Source organism: Xenopus laevis, chromosome 2L (assembly GCF_017654675.1).
Source record: "Xenopus laevis strain J_2021 chromosome 2L, Xenopus_laevis_v10.1, whole genome shotgun sequence".
Taxonomy (NCBI): domain Eukaryota; kingdom Metazoa; phylum Chordata; class Amphibia; order Anura; family Pipidae; genus Xenopus; species Xenopus laevis.
In genome coordinates this window covers 144572364-144592720 of record NC_054373.1, presented here as the reverse complement: position 1 = coordinate 144592720, position 20357 = coordinate 144572364, and the positions used below count along the sequence as shown (strand labels likewise).

At 39.4% G+C, this 20357-nt stretch overlaps 1 protein-coding gene across 1 annotated transcript in view; it reads left to right on the top strand.

Moving 5' to 3' along the window:
* erbb3.L (erb-b2 receptor tyrosine kinase 3 L homeolog) overlaps positions 1-20357 on the top strand; it is a 64920-nt gene that overhangs the window by 13683 nt on the left and 30880 nt on the right. The window contains exon 2 of the mRNA XM_018247402.2: positions 19102-19253. Within this exon, the coding sequence (XP_018102891.1) occupies positions 19102-19253 (152 nt within the window). The remainder of the gene's footprint in view (positions 1-19101; positions 19254-20357) is intronic.

Sequence of the window (20357 nt, the reverse complement as noted above, 5' to 3'; positions counted from 1 at the left end):
TAGCGCGCATAGCAAGGCAGCAAAAATTTGTGGGCTTTGCTTAGTGGAGGGGTCAGTCTTGGCACTGCACATGCGCACAATCCTGTCCAACATCACTAAACATAAACTCTGTATGCACACTGGCTTGTCTATGGAGCTGAAATCTCTCAGCGCATGCATACTCCAAGTAAGCTGGGGGGCGTGAAAAACCTGGGAGCATGGCATATAGTGACAGGAGTCCAGGGGAGGTAACCTAAAACCTGGAGGGCTGACATCTGTGTTTTATATGATATATTTTTACAATACACAAGAGCAATGAATATCCTGTTAATTATATCCTTATAATACTCAAAAGCCATGAATATCTTGTTAATTATATCCTTATAAACAGTGAGTTCTGATTTCATCAGTTATAAACGGTGAGTTCTGATGTCATTTCTGTCACTTGACTCACTGAAACTTGTGTATTATAAGAAATAAAGTGCCCCTAGTTGCAAAATATGAGGATATAAGAAGTCACCTCCAAGTTCCATTACCTGTTACTTATAATATCCTTATACTTTAGAGGGGTTACTTTATTCACTGAATAAAGACCTGCAATGTTCAGTGGTATGAGTTCTCTTAATGTGAATGGTATGCGTCTAGGATAGACTTCAGATACATTTGCTTTGACAAAGCTAATGTATTTAATGGTCTATTTCACAAAAATATGACATTTCTAGTGAAAGGTGCTAAAGTATTGCTAGCACAATATTTAAAGCATATCTACCAACTACCCCTATTTGCTCTGGACAGTACTGATTTTAACTACAAAACGCACAGTCCTGAATCACATAATAAATATCCAACTTGCCAACCTGCCACTCATAAAGGGGAATATTAAAGATGGCCGTGCACTTGATTTAAGCAGTGATGTTACTGCAATGTCTGGGGTTAATGGAGTGCTCTTTGGCCATTTATGCAATGATCTTACTAGCATGCCAGGGGTTATTAAGGTTTAGATTTTTTCATGTTTCCCCCCTCCATTGTATTTAGGGGGGTTGCCAAAAAGCTGGGCATGGTCAAACTTTTGCAGCCTTGCTACGTGTCGTGGTTAACTATGTCCTTATTCTAGTTGTTCGGAGGTCTGATAAAGTAATGATGTCAGTGTATTGTTCATATTGCTAAAATGTTTACAAAGATAGGAAAACTTAAAAATAGCTTGGGTAACATGTAAGTGCACACCCAAAATTTTGCCAAACAGCTGTAATGGGTAACAATGCTGGCTAATTAATGCCATTAAAACAATAACATATGTGACATGGTGCACAACCTTGGACCTGGCTAAATTACTTTTGATGGTAAGTCAGAACTGGCACAATAACAATAACACAAAAGACCCCACACAAGCACATTTGTGTAGCAGCAATAATGTGTTCCTTTTAGAGGAATACACATTTACCTGTTACAAAACCGAAGTCTGGGATGTGCCTAGATGTTCCCTCAGCAGTAGATGATAGCATGTGAGATCTCATGCTCGGACTGGCAATCTATAGATTATGGCAAATGCCATGTAAAGTAGGTATATCAACCCACTGTTGTCCAATTATTGAACTACAACACCTAAGATACACAGAGAGAATTCTATGTAGGCTGGAATGTATGTTTGAAAACTGTACCCTTTATGTGACGTCTTGCAAGTACCTGCCAATGGATAGTTTTAGTGCACTGGCAGACAACCTGCTAAGAGTGAGAGTAAAGGAAATGCCCCAGGCTTTGGGATAGCATGGGATGTGAGCGGGGAAAGCAGGTCTCCACTTGCCTACCTTACTCGCCTTTATCAGGAAGTTATGTGTACAACAAGCAGTTGTGAGCTTATGGGATCAGGCTGCCCACTCACACTGAAACGCAGGCTGGGACTGGAAATCTGATTCTGGCACATGCCAAAGGGGCTGCTGTAAGATGTTATAGACAGTCACTATTTGTTCGGACCTATGGGGGGCTGTTTGCGCCTCTGTGTTCTTGAAATGCCAGGGCATATATTGAATCCCAGTCCAGAACTGTGGAACAGTGCCATTGTAAAAACCCCTTGTGTGTTTCAAGCATGGGATGGGTAACCAAAAGTTCTGGAGCTGTTGCTGAACTACAGCTCCCAGCATCCCCCTTAAGTTATAAATACTCGAAATGTATTTCAGAAACAATTTGGAAAGCTGCAGTTTGGACATCCCGCATTTTGACCAGTTCCTTTCCTAAACTCATATGTATGTGAATCACGGCAGCCAGAGCTAAACAGCAGAAATACCACCGCTGAACATTTCTATTAGCTTGATTTATCCTTTGAGTATGCTGATAGTTGTAGTTTCTGGTTGTAGTCACTGGGAGAGGCACAGATTGACTTACTTTAGTATGCGCCACTGTTTTTTCTACTTTTAACTCAGGTTATGGTTAACATTCCTTGCTGGAGTATTGACAGAGAGAGAGAGCAGTGACTGGCAAGCCTCAGCACACACCTTCCAAATGGGGCAGAATCACAGGGCTGTGGTTTGCGTTTGTTTCTAATAATGGCACCCACTGTAGTACTGCACTGGTCAGTATGTACTTTGGCATGTACACAGACTCACCCAGAATGATACAATAAGGAAAAGAATGAGGCTAACATTACATTAATGAGTAACTAGCTGTCTGAGATTCATAATAGTGAATATTAGTCTTCAATCCAGTCTCTCCATTCTTTATCTTGATGCTCATTCCTTCCCCATGGATTTTTCTGGATCCGTAAACAAATTTAAAGGGGTTAGTCACCTTTACGTTAATTTTTAGCATGTTATACAGATAAGCCTGCTCATTTTGTTTATAGTTGATTGATTTGCCTTTCTTTTTAAAGTTTTCAAATAGGTAGACCTCAGCAGCCAAAAAACTATTGATCTGTGACGCTACAATTTTATTGTTCATTTTGTTACTTTTCTTTAATCTTCATGCCCCCTCCTATTTATCCTCCATTCTGTCATTCAATCCATTGCCAGGTTGTTAGGGTAAATTGGATATTAGCAACTAGATAGCTGCTGAAGTTCCAAACTGATCTCTCTTCTGGGACAGCACTGTATTCAGTTCAAAACTGGACAGCTGGCAATCCCTTGTTGAGGTTCTGCATATTTAATAGCCCTTGTTTGTAAATAAAGAATAATGTTTCATAGAGGCTGTTTTCCCTGCTTTTTTAATCTCCTCTGCATCTATATGACTTTATTACCTTTATTTCTTGGGCATCTTTTCTACTTGACTGTCTCCCTGAATTCACATCAGTCTTCCCATTTGTGCTGCATGTCTCATGGCTCTCATAGTGATTACTCCCCACAGTCCCCCTGTTTTCCCAAGCTCTCTTCTCACCTCTGCATCCTAACCATGCAAGTGTATATGTCTCTATTGATAAAGTGCTGAGTGGTACATGAAAGGCTGGCATCCCTCTATTAGATTCTCTCAAAGACCTCACATGTGACTGGGATCAACTTTTTCCACTAAGGTAGAACTAATAGTAGAAATGTTGTGTGAGAGTTTATCTCATAAGATAAATGATAACACTGTAAAGTACTGTAGACTATTTTTAGCACACTAGAGGGTATAGATTGGTGACAGTCAGGGTCTGGGAGGAACCAGAATGTGCTTGTCTGCAATTTTTATGCATTGTAGGATTGTCCAACCTGTGGACCTTGGATGTTAATGGGTGCTGAAAGTTGTATTTCACCAGCAAATTAAGGGCCCAAAATTGGTTAATTCTAATATAAAGCTTTACTGTGCTATTGTGTCCTGCTTTACCTACTGTCCCAGTTTGTCTGCCTGAATGTACAGGGGAATACATTTTATAATATAATACACAATTCTTAGCTTTTCACAGACATTTAATATTATGCTTTGTACAGTTAGCTGGTCATACTGCAGAATTTATTGTTTACAGTCCTGGTATGGAGTTGATGGAAAAGTCCTTCAGATACCAAAACTGATTTACACCACAAAACTAAAGCATTTCATCCTGCTTTGCCAGAGCTAGGGTGCAGGTATGTGTTTTTTAAAGGGGTTGTTCTCCTAGTCTGTAGAGGGTGATATTCTGAGACAATTTGCAGTTGGTTTTCATTTTTTATTATTTGTGGTTTTGGTGTTATGTAGCTTTTATTCAGCAGCTTTCCAGTTTGCAATTTCAACATTCTGGTTGCTAGGGTCCAAACTGCCCTAGTAATCATGCAGTGATTGGAATATGAATAGGAGAGGACCTGAATCGAAAGACGAATAATAAAAAGTAGCAATAACAATGCATTTGTAGCCTTACAGAGCATTTGTTTTTAGATTGGGGTAAGTAACACCCACTGGAAATCTAGAAAGTCAGACGGAAAAAGGCAAATAATTAAAAAACTATGAAGACCAGTTGAAAAATTGATTAGAATTTGGCATTCTATAACATACGAAAAGGTAACTGAAAGGTGAACCACCCCAATAAAGAACAACCACAATAAAGATACAATACTCTTTCTTGGTAAAGTTACACTACACTGCATTTCAGATGGAGCGGAAAGAAGTGCAAGTAAAACGATTTCCTGCAACCAGATGAAATACAAAAAAGGCCATATCATTTACACCATTTGTCATGGCATGGAACTGTTTGCTTATAAATGTGTTAACTTAACAACACACCCTTTTCATATTAGTGGCGGCAGTTTGTCTTGGGCTTTTGTTGTCATCAGCAACCTTTACAAGCAGTTACATTATTAACTCTTTATATGTCACCCACCATAGAATCCATGGTGCCAGATACCATAGTCCCTCAATTCTCTTTGGCACCATGTTTCCAGATTAAAGATCTGTGTCACAGAAAGGGTTGAGAGACTCTGAGGAAGTGCAAGTGACACGAAACGCGTCAGACCTCGGACGCTGTTCTTAGTATCAAGATGTATTTAATAAAGAAAATTTTTTACCTAAAGAAAAACCTTTGAATTGAGCGATTCTTTGGACCCTTGAGTGCCCCGTCATGGGAATTGAGGTGTGCAGTTATCCGAAATTTCACCCTATTTAACCTTCTCACTGGGATACCAGGAGTTGTGCAGTGATCAAATAGGCCCTTTTAAGTGGCCTTTAGGTTTGAACCTCTAGTTGCATCAGGATGGATTGCAGTAACGGGAGGGCTGCAATGGACTGGGCCAACTTGGCAGAATACACCGATGGTGGCTAGTGTAAGCCTGCCCCACACACATACTCACTGGCGTATTTAGCCAATCAGATTGACTAGAGGTCACCTGTAACCTGGTTGAATCTGACTTTGACCACCATGAATCTTTGCTTTGGGGTCGTATTCCAAATAGTTAGGCCAAATCAGCCCATGTGTGCCTTGGTAGTTCATTTTATATTGCTGGGCCTAGGAAATTGTGCTTGTTTCCTTTATCCCACCTGATTCATTTCACATATTACTGACTCAGCACAGTGGAAATTAACTTGAAGAAAATCTGATTTAACCTTTGTCAGGTGCCGGGACCCCGTTCTTCTTAAGTATAAACCGCATATTTCCTGATGGTGGTATTTCTCTTCAGATTAATGTATTCAGGAATTCTATAAAGAGAGAGGAAAATTGCCTACAATACCACTGGATTTAATAATCCAGAGCCAGTTGAGGTTTGAAGCACAGAGCTCTGATTTAGGTGCACAAATCTCACAGTGCAGATATAGATATTTAAAGATTATTAACCCTGTCAGAGTTATGTAAATGGCTCTGGGAAAACTTCTATAGGTTGAAAGACGTATTTTACATGTAAATATGAAAGATTAAATAGCTAGTATAGAATTTATTATATGCTCTATGGGATTCAAAAATGTATTTATTTTTTTCTTTAGAAACAGGCTATCTCTATTCTACCCAGGATCTACAAGAGTAAAATGATTTTGTTTTCATGATGGGTTCCTTTTAACTTCTTTCTTTAAGGGGTAGTGGGTTGGGAGCTAAATCAGACAATGGGGCATATTTACTAAAGGGCAAATTGTCACCAGCGACTGCTTCGCACTCTTCGGCAGGCGCAAATTTGTTACCACTAAACTAGTTCACTGAAATGCGAAGTTGCGTCCTGGGTGCCGAACGCGGTGACATTTCGCTAGCAATACTTCTTCAGTGCGAGAATTTCAGGGAAAAGTCGCTAGTGATCTCACACTTAGGTCAATTTGAATAGGGCAGGTACATTAAAGTTGTATGGACGTCTTTATTAGAGATGTTGGTGCAAATGCGTGAAGTGGCCACTTTTTTTTTACAAATGTCCAAGGAACCTTAATAAAGGCAAAATAGATCATATAATGCCATAGCCATGACCCCACTGTAAAATTAATGTTCCATGGGCCTCAAATGTCTGGGGAAAACTGTTAACCCAAAAAAGTTCAAGTTAGGACTTTTGCAGGCAATACCGCTTAAAAAATGTGTGTTTTCAATTTAAATGCATTTTCGGCAGACAGGATATGATGTACGATATGATGTACAATAAGTGACATAAGATTGAGGAAGATCTAGCTTTAATTAGCAGTTTGCCTGGTCTAAGGTGGCGAAGTCAAATCTGGCGAAAGAGGTAAGGTTCAGTAAAATCTGCACTTTGGTAAATTTGCGGAGCAACGACAGTTCGCCTGAGCGAAAAGTCGCCTGGCGATAGAGTGCGAACAAAAGATAGCAATGGTCTCTTTCGCTAGCGAATTGTCATCTGCGCCTGTTAGTGAATTGCCGATATCCCTGCGGATGTGATTTCTGGTGAAAAGTCGCTAGCGTTAGCCACTTCGCCCTTAAGTAAATCTGCCCCAATGTGTTTGTTTATACCTCATACCTATGTCTGGAGCCTCACAATAAACAGTCTAGAATTCGGTGCATACATTCAGTTCCCAGTGCCACTAACTGACAGGTTTTTATAGCTATTCTATCAAGCTCTATGGATATTAGAAAAAAAATGTCGGTGCTGATTGATCCCACATTACTCATAGTTAAACTCTGCATTGTTTACTTATATTTACTTTACATTAGCTTTGTATACATTGTGCACAGCTATGTACAAGTGGGCTGCCTATGAGTTATCCTTTCAATAACCATTCTCTAGTTTAAAACCTTTCAGATTAGGATTACCTCACCAGGATACAAAGAGGTTTCCAGTAGGTCCAGATATCAGTGGGTCTGATTCAGCCCATGCAATTTGCTTTTTTTAAGTCCCCATTCCTATACCTAGAGCCCAGTGAGTCAGTAAACAAAGTACAGCAGGAGATAAGTAGCTGAACTTCTCACACCATCATCTCAGTGCAATTACAACACGCAAATAAGTGTACTGCACTGAGAGGGTGTAAAGCAGAGAGGGCATTTGTCCTGGGCATTATTACATCCTTGCAAAAAGAACCAGAGCTCATGCTCTTACAGGATTATCTTAACAGTCCAATGAGCTGTTGGCTATGAAGGTGATTCTTTTGGGCCTATACAGGGTCTGATTTTACCATGTTCATGCATACCATTTTTGACTTGGGGAATTTAAGGTCACAAGGAGCCTAAATAGAATTTGAACCCACACTTTCCTGAATCTGAGTTTAGTGTTCTGTGACATTCTCTTAGAGACTCTTCTACCTTGTGGGTATTGTAATAGTAATACCTTTATATCATTGCTGTACAATCACATCACCAAAGGCAACCTTCTTTGGTAGGGACTTCCAGTCAAAAGATGCTCAACTTTTTCTCAGCCTAAAACTACCTGTTGTAGTGCTCATTCATTGGTATTAATGTAACTGTACATATACTGCTGAACTAAGATATGTACAAGATATCCAACTGGATAAATAATGAGTACTGTTTTGATACTGCACATGAATATTTATAGCAAGTTATAGGAACAATCATGAAGGTAATGTATAACGTCATAACCTATATAACCTATATCTGCCTTTGGAAGGGGGTAGCTATTTTTTAAAAAGGAAGGAAAGCTAACAAAGCAGTTTTTATCCACAATAGTGCAAGCTATAACACTATATTTATTATGCAGAATGCGTTACCATAAATATTCACTTCAGTGTGGGGGATCTCCGATTGGCTCCGGACGTCACGTGTCACATAATCCGGGTTCCAGGCCAAGGAATCACTTCATACACGATATTACGGATTTCTCAAACACGATTTCCAAGGTATAAAATATTGTACTTTATTTGTTCATTACATATTATAAGCTAAGGTACAGTGCATATGAATTAACACAGACGCGTTTCGTGCCCTAGGGCACTTCCTCAGAGTGTAATATGTAATGAACAAATAAAGTACAATATTTTATACCTTGAAATCTGTACTATCGTGTAGAATTCTTTACCATACCTGAGTAAACATCTCTAGAAGCTCTCTCTGTTTGTTTAGGATAGCCGCTGCCATATTGGCTTGGTGGGACATCACTTCCTGCCTGAGTCTCTCCCTTCTAACTCAAAGCTCTGGGCTCAGATTACAGCAGGGAGGAGGGGAACGGGAGGGGGATAGGGAGAGAGGAGCAAACTGAGCATGCTCAAGCCCTAGCCCTGGAGGTTTAAGCTGAAAACAGGAAGTCTGATACAGAAGCCCATGTGTACACAATAAAAGGAATGAAATGCTGTGTATCTTTTGACAGAGGACTCAGAGAAGCATTACTTTGAGGGTTTACTGCTTTATTTATATAGACTTTTCTGATAAAGCTTACTTAATTTTACCCTTTCCTTCTCCTTTAATGCAGAAAACATATGTATAAATGCAAATATGTGAAAGTTATGTGATCTTGGGTTCTGAAATTCTGTTCTGGAAGATGGATGCTACAGTGTGCTCATCCCTTGGCTATTTAGAACAAGGGTGGGCACCCTATGATCTCAGATGTTCTTGAACTGTTTAACGCTGTCATTGGACAGGTGGTGTTGAAGACCATTTGGAGGGTTTCAGGTACTTCATAAATTGACCATGTTGTAGATAGAATCAAGAGAGGTTATTGATTGCCTTGGAGTTTGCCTTTGTTCCCTAAGCTCCAATGTAGTAAAAGTTGTGTGCTTTAACCACCTCGTAAGAACTTGTGAAGTTGGTGCAAAGCAGACCGGAAACCCTGGCCAGGGGTAACATAGACATCCAGGAAGAAAATACCGCTGCAGCACCTTGTAGTTGCAAAAGTGAAAATGTTAATTTATTAGTTCACACAACCAGGCAACGTTTCAGTTATAGTTATTCTTTGCTTTCTGTTGCTGCCTTGCTGTATAACTGTTGTTTCCTTTGACCAGGGGCCTCACAGTTTTCTGTCCAAAAGTATCAGCAGTAAGCACGTATGTACTTTTCATCTGAGGGTTTAAGGTTTGCATTGGCCTTTGCCTGGGAGACATGTGCTTCGTCTACTATGCGAATGCTGCTGGCACATGGGCATGGCTGGTATGCAACAAGAATCTGACCTGATCCCTTCAGAAGTTCTGTGAATTAATCAGCAGAAAGGGGGGAAGGATATCATTCTTGCCTGGGGACAAGTGGCATTGCTGTCTGCAGTTACCACAAGCCTGATCATCTAGTGGCAGGGAGGGGGAGCCTCTTAACCAAGCAGTGCATTGGCCTGACCCCTCTCTGCACTAAATATCCCCACTGAAGGGAAATGCCTCTCACAACACACTGAATAGAGGCCATTGTCACTGCGTGTTCGTGATCAACAGAGCCATGTAAATGATTTATGAGCAGAGCTCTACTTTGTGACATTTGGAATAGGGAGAAATAAAGGAACACAAAGAATCCACCACAGAAATATTAAGATGTTCAGCAGCGTTCAAGAACAGCAGGTGGATATTAGATCTGGTTATGGGAAAGTAATGGCGCAGATGAAATTGTCAGGAATGATTTATCCTGTAGAGTCTAGTCATTTCTAGGCAAGGCACTGATTTCTGTTGGGGGCCTCATTGTACAAAGCAGAGCAGGAGCATTCAGTTAGGTAGCGTGTAACTAATAGAGTTTTCCAGACTACTGAGTAGCTTTCTTTGTGAGACAGTAAAGCCAGTGGAGAGCTTTATGCTGTAAGACTGCACATCAATAGTACTTTTTTATACTGTACTATATTCCCATGGTTTATGCAGAGCCATCTGCAGGCTATATGGGGGCATCTGAATGTACACAATGGGGCAGATTACTTATGCAGTGTAAAAAAACAACGAAAAAATTAGCCACATATCACCAGGCTTCGTTGTGTAAAAAGCGCCGTAATTTTTTAGTGACCTTTGCCAAAATTTACTTACAAAGGTCTGAAGCAGTGTAAAATAATGGCATAAAATCTGGCATTTGCACTGTGGGAATAAAACATACCTTGATGAATTTGCAATTTATTTTACACAGCTTTTTTCAGTTTTTATCTGCAAATGTTGTTTTACACCACATTATAAACAGGCCCCAAAATATGGAGGGTATATAGTTATACCTGCATCTCTCAATTTAAATATTCAGAAAACTGAAATGTATCTGCTGTTGTACATGCTGATTCTAGGTGCCCACAGCAAATTCCCTTTTTATCCAAGATATAGGGATGGGCGTATTTGACCCGTTTCGTTTTGCCAAAAATTCGCCAGCGGCGAAATGTCGCAGACGCCCACTAAAATCTATGGGCGTCGATTTTTTTGACGCGTGTCTTTTTATTTTGACGCACAAAGCCATACAAGTCTATGGGCGTAATTTTTTCGGCGAAAAAATTTGCCATTCCCTAATCATGTGTTTTTCATATAGCAGACTTTTCTTCCCACTTTCCTATTCCTCCTCAATCTATATCTTTTGCGATACACATACTGTATAACCCAGAGCAGTTTATAAAGGCTCCCCTTTGTTGTGCTAAACCATATTGCTGACCCTGTGTATACAGTATGTAGGTGTTGTACTTGGCTCCTGTAGAGAAAAATGAATTAGATGGCAAACCACATCCCACAGAGCAAATGACTAATACAAATATTCAGGTTTAATCTTCTTGTTAAGTAGGTTTGGAAAGAGCACAAGGTCTGCTCTGTTCTTATGTCACCTCCAGTTTAGGGCAGACAGGGACACTGAACAGAGGCCTTTAGCCTTATCTACTCAAGTACTGGCACCAACTCCCAAACTATGACTATGTTAAAGGGGAACCTTTACAATGGAAAATAATTCAGCGCCTTGCAACCTTAATTATGATGTGCTGCACAATTATCATTTTAATCATTTAAAAACGGTTTTGATGGCAACTGTACCGGGCAGAAATAGTGTTGTAAGAAAAGACATCTCATTTATTGTCTTATCATTCTAATCTATTCTAGTACAGAGGGGACATCACTTGTCACTACTTGAGAAGAACAGAGCTCTTGCTCACTGCATATTCTGATAATATATATCAGTGCCGTCCAACTTCTGTGATACTGAGGGGCAGAATTTTTTTTGACCCATGTGGTGGGGGACCGATAATGGAAGCAAGTATTGGCTACTCCTTGTTTTTAAACCACTTTCACTTTAAACCACGTTACCACAAAAACTTTTAGTACCATATGCACATTAATGGTGGTAACACAAAAAAAACAAATGGTTGGTGCTCTCTGCAGGGACTCATCACACATGTGAAAAAGTTAATTGTCATATTAAATGAGTTTTTCAAATTTTTCAGTTCCCCAGAAATAAAGACTTTTTTCAGTTACTTTCCATTAATTATTTTTTACTGTTTTTCCAAAATCTAAGTTTAAAGTGTTTGAGGGTCATTAATTCAGGCGCAGACTCTAAACTGTTACAATTTTGCTACATTTAGTTAATACATTTCCCAGGAGCATCTCTGGAGTATTAGCAATTATTGTATCAATTCTAACAGCTGCCTGTAATGAAACCCAGAGATTCTGCTCAGCAGGGACAAAGATAAGAAATGTATCAACTAAATGTATCAGTTTTAAAACAGCTTACAGTGTCAGTGACCCCATTCCTAGAGCTGCCTTAAGCTGGCCATAGACGCAAAGATCTGATCGTACGAATCAAGGATTCGTACGATTTTCGAACCGTGTGTGGAGAGTCCCGACATTTTTCATACGGCGGAGATCGGTCGTTTGGTCAATCGGACAGGTTAGAAAATTTCTGTCGGCTGCCGATAATATCTCTGCGTGTATTGCCGATCGTACGATTTTCAGTGGGAGACTGTCACCAGCTTTGGTTGGACATAGATATCGTACGATTGCTGTCAGGGGCAGAACATTGCTGATCTGTTCTTTAACTAATCTGACTGGTAAGACTTTTTTCTGAATGGTTAGTGGCGGGTCGGGAGATGGGAAAGTCCGATCGTACGATGATTCGTACGATCGGATCTTTGCATCTATGGCCAGCTTAAGAAGGTGAAAAATTACACTTTTCACTTCAATATTTGAAAAACGTTGACACTTATAAAATAGAAAGTAATTGGGAAAAGTCATTCTTTCTGGTGATCTATCTGAAAACACTAAGGGTAGGACTAGGTGTTTTCTGTGCGATCCGACGCGCTGCACAAAAACGCAGGCGTCAAATCATATGTGACGGAAATAAGGTAAGTGAATGCATTGTTGGATGGTGTCGCAGCGTTGATCTGACGCGACTGTCTGCTGTGTCTGCATCCGACAGTTAAGCCGCGTTGGATCAACGCTGCGACACCATCTGACATTGCATTCACTTAACTTATTTCTGTCACATGCGATTAACCACCTGCATTTTTGCTCAGCATGTCGGATCGCACAGATAATGCCTGTGTAGTCCTACTAGGGTTGCCACCTTTTATAAAAAAAAATTACCGGCTGCTGGGGGCGGAGCCTCAAAGGGGCGGGACATGACATAAAAAGGGCGGGACGTGACGTCAAAAGGGGTGGGCCACACCACAGACACCACGGACGCTAGAAGAGGCAAAAGAAAAGGTAAGTTGCAGGGGATTGGGGGCAGGCCGAGGGCTCCTTTTGATCGTATTACAAATTTACCGGCAGTTACATTGCCGGTAAATTTGTAATACCGGCCCCAGCCTTGGCAGGTATTTTACCAGCTAGGCCGGTAAAATACCGGCCGGGTGGCAACCCTAAATCCTACCCTTAGGGTTACAGAGGGGCATTACAGGTGTGAACAATGCAGGAGATTATAGACTGAATTTGAGGTGGAACAATGCAAGGGCCAGTTAATCTCAGTACTGATACTGAGGTAAGCAGACACAGCAGGCAGCCTTTAATGTGGGGGGCACACAAGGGGGAGTCGTGGGCCGGGTGCCAGTTGGACAGCACTGGTATAGATGAACAAGTGTTCATATTGACACAGTATCTTCCCACGATGCATTCCTACAGTAAGGCCCTTCAGATGCCATAACTAGGCCTGCTAATATCATTGCATGCAATAATATGTTCTCCATGAAAGGAAGTTTATGGATGAAGTCCACTGGTAGTGCAGTTTCTACACTTATCAGGGAGAAGGAACAACATAGAAGGGGTGAGGAGTTATTGTACAAAGCCATCCTTTAATAACCACATAACTGATTCAGTTCTCAGGCTTCCGTCCTTGCCAGCAGATGCAAATTCCCCTATTGCATTTGTTCCTAAAAATAGCCATTTATTCCATCCATAAGGTTTAAAGTGTGGCCAAGTGCTATAAAAATCCGTGGAGAGATATTATTTTCTTATGTAGCCTGCAACATTTCTTAATGTGATGATATTTTTTTATAGTATTGATTGTAAACATGTAAAGGGGAACTATCGCAAAAATTAAAAATTAATATAAGCTTCAACATACTGAAATAAGAAGTTTTCTAAATCTAATTGATTAAAAATTCTGTACAGTTTCTGAAATAATCAAAATTATCTTCACTATCCCTCTCTCAGCTTCTGTTTCTCTTCATTCTATCTTCATGCAGCAGTTGGGTGTCAGATATTCATTGACAGTTACATCCAATGAATATATTATAGGGGGGCTCCTTTTACCTAGAAGATGTATTAGAGCTCACTCTATTAAATTCACCAGACATCATGGAGCAGATTCCCTAAAGGGCGACGTGACTAACGCTGACTAAACTTCGCCAGCATGACGTAATTTCTGTATTTCGCTAATTCCCTAACGGGTGCAGGCGTAACTTCGCTAGCGAAGGATATAGACTCTAGCGCTACTTCGCAATCTAACGGCAGGCAAATCTTTGCGCTTGCAGAAGATGCGGATTTTACTGAACGTTACCTCTTGCGCCAGACTTGCCTTCGCCGCCTCAGACCAGGCAAAGTGCAATGAAGTGGATAGGACTTCCTCAATTTATTATTGAAATATTTTCTAAGTCCCAAAAAACACTGGCGTCTTTTAATTTTTTCAGGGTGATAGCCTGCAAAAGACCGTAAGTTTAATTTTGGGTACCCGGGTTCCCCCATACATTTCCTAACATATGGCACATAAACTATACACTGGGCTCATGTGTAGGGCATTATAACAACTTTATTTTATTTTATTAAGGTTTCCTGGCCTTGTGTAATTTAATGTATTTGCTGCAACATATACATCCATTCTGCCTTTTTCTGCAAGATTCGGCCAAATCCAAGTGCCTGGCTGAACTGAATCCAAAAAATCATGTGACTTCTCATCACACAAACAAGGAATTAAAAAGTGTTTTACTCTCTTTCCCCCTCGTTTCCGTTATTAACATATTCAAATTAGGGTTCCGATTTGGGCTGAATCTTTCACAAAGGATTCAGGATTCGGTTGAATCCTAAAATAGTAGATTCAATGCATCCCTAAAATATACACACATATATATACATATATAATTTAGCGATAACAAGACTACCACATGAAAATAAATGGACATTTTAAATAAATATGTATGTATATAAATAATAATTAAACCCCATTTATAGCAGCAGAAAGCACATCCCCACCCTGCCAGAATCCCAATTTCCCCCTTCAGCCCTCCCCATTGTAGAACAATCAAAGTCTAAACAAGGAGTGACATACTTTATTAATGTGGAGTCTACTTTTAGTGATGTTGTCCCATTATGATCTACATCCATAAAAGCATTGTTAATTTATGAGAAAATGTATATTGCTATGTTTAACAAACAATTATTTCTTGTGTAACCTTAACATAATAAATATCTGAATGAAAAGCATTAAATAGGAGGAGATTTAGACAAGCTGTTTGTTGACAGTGTCTTGAAATCTACTGCTCACCAGCTAAAGGTCTACTGGTAGATCCCGATCTACCTTTTTGGCACCCCTGGTCTAGAACTAGACTTATATATATATAGGTCTAGCTAACTGGGGATAGAGAACAATGCTGCAGACAGAGGTTCTTTCACTGTAGCCAGTTGAGTTGCTTTGTATTTCAGTATACATGAATGACAGTAAATGGCCAAAGTATCTAAGCTTATAATGTGAACATATCTTAAATCTCATTAGAAAATTTCAAATATGAGATGTCTGGCTAGACTTGCACGTTTATATGGCAAACAAACAGATTTAAGAAGCTGGTTCTTTGGAAAATGGGAAATCTCTCATCGCTTCCTGGAGGAGCCAAGCCTCCTCAATGGCTCAGGTTACCTGCATTTTAATGAGATTAGGTATATGAAAAGCGTTTGCGCGATCCTTGAACTATGTCCTCAGATAACTACTTGTCTCAGTATGTTTCTTAATTATTCAAGTAAAAACTTCATAATGGTCTATGTGGAATCTGCTGTGTGTCAGGAGCTACCTTCTCCCTGCTTCACTCTAGCAATTGTTGCAGCACAATTACAGCTGACAACCTTCAGAGGACAGGGGACCGAAGCTGCAAGTTAAACTCCTGATTTATAACGGAGAGTTTAACTCAATCTCCTCATTATGTTGATCATGTAAAATTATGATTGTCCTCAGGAAAATTTACCTGAGCATCTGACTGGTCTCTTAAAGAACCTCTGCACTTCACAAGTAATCATAGTAATGGCAGGAAATGAAGAAACATGTCGATACCAGGTTGAACCAAGAGTGATACAAAGCTGCATACTATATCCATACTTATTTAACTTGTATGCTGAACATTTAACAAGAGCAGTAAGACTAAAGGAAGGTGATCAAGGATTTAAGAATGGTGGTAGAAACATGAACAACCTGTTAACTTGTCAACATAATACTTGTACCTGAAAATTAAGATTTTTAGACAATTGTAAGAAAAGACTACAGCTGGGGTTACATTGGTTATGGTTCCAGGAGAAGTGATGATGATGAAGACTAGTTGTTGACTACTTTTGCTCTCTTGGATCAATTCTTAACATCAAAGGATGTAGCAGTCAAGAAATACAATGCAGAACAAGAATGAAAGGCCTAGAAAAGATATCTATGAAAATAAACACCAACACTAGAGCCAGCCTTTTCTGCACGAAAAGTATTGATGCCTTTGTACTTTGGATTGGACAGATGTTTATAGATACCATGGAGGGCAAGGATACAAACAAATTGATCTTAGACCAAAGCAAGCAAGACATTTCACTTACTTTTGATACAAGATTTAAGCTGTTTGAAGTAGGACATATAGAGGCAGATTCCATTTAACTGAGAAAAACCTAATTCAATTGACTTCTCCTAAGTCAATCCTAAATTTCCCCATAGACTTAAATTATTTTTCACATGATAAACCATGTCATACGTTTTTATGATCAAATGTAATCTGCCCATTGTAAACAAAAAAAAACAGTATAATGGCAAAGATACTTATATTAGAGAAATTTAAAGGGAAAAGGGGCTGACCAGCAGCAAAATGGATAGACTCCAAAGCAGCAAATGGATAGACTTCAAAGCAGCAATCATGAATTTGAGAATCGTATAGACCAAAACAGGAAAGAGGACATTATGAATAAACACTGTCCATTTGGTCAAAAGGGGTTGAAACGGACTTGACAGTAATACAAATAACAATTGTGCTAATTATTTTAATTTTAAAGTAAAAGATGTCTTTGTAAAGAAAGCAAAATAAATATGTTTCCAAATATTTTTTTAACTTTTGGATCATTGTTTACTAAAGAGTTAACGTTTGTCGAAAGAAAACTTCAGGAAGTCGTGATGATTTAAGGCCCAGCGGGTGTAACTGGAGTGTGGTTTGCATTGCTTTATGCAATACAAATAAAAAGGACTTTATTCTTTTCTTGGGATTTCAACTGAATGTATTGATGCACAGCGTATCAAGGAGAGAAACTTCCTGGCAAGCACTTTGCACAGTTGCTCTACAAATAATGAAGTGTATTGGCGACTTCAGACCAATATTTCACACATTAAATCTTCACAACTTCCAACGTTAACATTTTAAATGGTAACCTTTATAAAAGGAGCTATTCATGGTGCCCTGAAGTCTCAATAGCCCAAATCAAGTGCATTCATTGGCAACGTTCTCATTAAAAGAACGAGAAATAAAGTAGTCCTGATGTGAGGTTGTAGAAATGTCAGCACCCTGCACATGGCTCCTTTATTAAAGGTGTTTCATTTTGAAGGTTTTATGGTAGGAATCTTTAAAGAAAAAAAAAATTCTCAACTGAGACACTCAAAGCTCTTGGTTTACATTATCAAAAGCCATCATGTGAGTCCCAATTCTGGGTGTGGGCCCGTAAGTTATGAATCGCTATTTCAGCCATTAACTTTACATTTTAAAAATAAAGATCACTTTTTTTGGTGGCATTGTCTATTTATTATAAGCTATTAGCATTAAAATGCTCATTTTCCAGGGTCTCCCATTTAAGAGGATACATATGTATACATTTCACAATACTGATTAACATTTGAGGAACAGTGGTCATGCAACTGTTTGATATATCTTTGTATGCACGTGCACACATGCTTTTATATACTAGTAATACATATACCCATGCACAGAGCACAGGCTATGTAAAATACACTGCATTGTTTGTAAAATCTGTTCTGGTCCTTGAGCCCCATCAGATTCCTGCCCTCCTGCATCCTGCCCAGGGCACAATGAACGGCTGTGTCCAGACACAGAGAAGGACACATTGTGTCCTGCACAGAGAACAGTGATTCTTCCTGGGACAAGCAGAGGCGGGGGGCAGTATGGCTTGGAGACTTGTCACTGTTCTCAGATTTGTTTGGATTCTTTCTAAAGTCTGACCTTTCCCAGTTCTTTTTTTGGGGGGGGGGGAATTACCCCTATCTGTCAATTTGTCTAAAGATCTCTTTTATTGCAGTTATTAGCAGGAGGGAGGATATTGGGGAATACAGGGGACTCATTTCCATAATTAGATTGTGTCTCTGTGTATCCAAATGGAAGAATGGGGAGAAAACAGTATCTGGAGAAATGATGAAATAAGTGTTTCTTTTGGAATTTTTAATCAGGAATTATCTATGATGATGTGTATAGGTTTGTTTACATAGTGCTATGGGAAAATATTGAATGCCTGGGGGTATTGTTATAGAAAATGAAATTATATACACGCACCATGTTTAGAGTAGGAACATCACTTGCTGAACGGAGGTGTTGCTGTGATAAATGCTGTCCAGTTTTCCATGTAGGAAAATGTCACATTTTCACAGGCTGAATTATATTACATTTCATGATAAATTAAATCCAGAATTCAGTTGGAAATTCGACTTCAGCCAAATCTTTAGTGTTCACCAGAAGGCAAACTGGACATTTTCTCCATTGGTATATTTCAGACATCAGAGAGGCAATTAAAGCAGCCCTGCTGCTTCCCATTGCCTGCAATGCAAACTGCTCAGAAGCTCTTGTACTGCCAGTTCTTGGGCATTTTATTCTATTAAAATGTTAAAGGGGTTGTTCACCTTTAAATTAACTTTTACTATGTAGAGAGTAATTTGCAATTCATTTTCATTTTTAATTATTTGTGGTTTTTGAGTTATTTAGCTTTTTATTCAGCAGCTCTCCAGTTTCCAATTTCAGCAATCTGGTTGCTATTGTCCAAATTACCCTAGCAACCATGCATTATTTGAATTAGAGACTGGAATATGAATAGGAGAAGGTCTGAATAGAAAGATGAGTAATAAAAAGTAGCAATAACAATACATTTGTAGCCATACAGAGTATTTGTTTCTAGATGGGTCCAGTGACCCCCGCTGCATATCTCTTAGCAATCAGATACCCTGGACATAATGTAAAACAATAGTATTCTCTCGTTGGCTTCACAGCCTTCTAATGAATATGTGTTTCTCTATTGCAGTGTGTTCTGGAACAATGAATGGTCTCAGTGTGTCTGGTGACTCAGACTACCAGCTCTCCACCTTGAAGAACATGTACAGCAATTGCAATATTGTTATGGGCAACTTGGAAATTGTACTAATTGATAACAATGGGGACTTATCCTTTCTAAAGGTAAGGAATAAAGAGACTAATATTAGTCCTTTGGTGTTAACATTGTTTTCCATAAGGATGCCAATGTTTTGTTCATAGTTCATCCTCTGGCCATAGTGATGTAGCCATGTCATGGATTTACAGAGTATATATGGTTCTACATATAGGGCAACATTTAAAAATGTTGTATAAATATTTTGCTGCTCTGTTTCCTACCATATATCCAACATAGGTGCCCAAGTACAGACCAATATCACCAGACATTTCACACATTCTCAACCAAAATAACAGCTCATCAAATTACTATTGCCTACCACAAACTAAAATGTATTAATCTTTGTTGAAGAGAGTTTGTCACTTGAGATATTTAGAAATTTTTAGAGATATTTGTCAATGTAGTAGTATGGGGTCCCATGTTTACTGAGGGTGGACCTGCTGGCAGAAATTGTTTTAAATTAAACTGCAGGACAAACTTGTTTGTGACTTGTGCTCAAAAGAATTCTAGATATATTGATTTCTTGTTTTACTTGTCTTACCAATGAGTTAACAACAGTTTTTACAACCAACATTTTATTTCCGTATTTGGGAGTACAGCTGGCCAAACACACCTAGACTTGATTGGATAGTTTGGCCAACCTTAACCATACTTCCTGGCAGTCAGGGGGGCTATTGAGAACAATCATCCTGCAATCCTGCTATTGTTGCTTGTCAGAATGGAAGTGGAAAGGAGACATCAGCCTGAATGGAATAATAAAAAAGTGGCCATACACGTGGATATTTTCTCGTACTGTATCTGTCAGTTGGTCCCACAGGCCAGTTGGCCAGAATTCCATAGTATGCAGGAAGAAAGGATTCTGGCAATTATCTTTCATGTTGGAACAAATCCTTTCACCATGGAAAAGAAACGTTACATATAAAACGTTTGTTACCTCTTTATGAGATATGTAATCTGCTTCACTGTGAAGTACTCATTTTCTGTGGGCAAGGGCAAGTGCTGGTGAGCTAAGAGTACCATACACAAAACACTTGCACCCTTATACACAACTACACACAACAGGTCACACTGCTGCCAGCAGCAATGATGGGGGTTCTGCAACTTAGGCAGAACCAGCCCCAGTGCTGTCC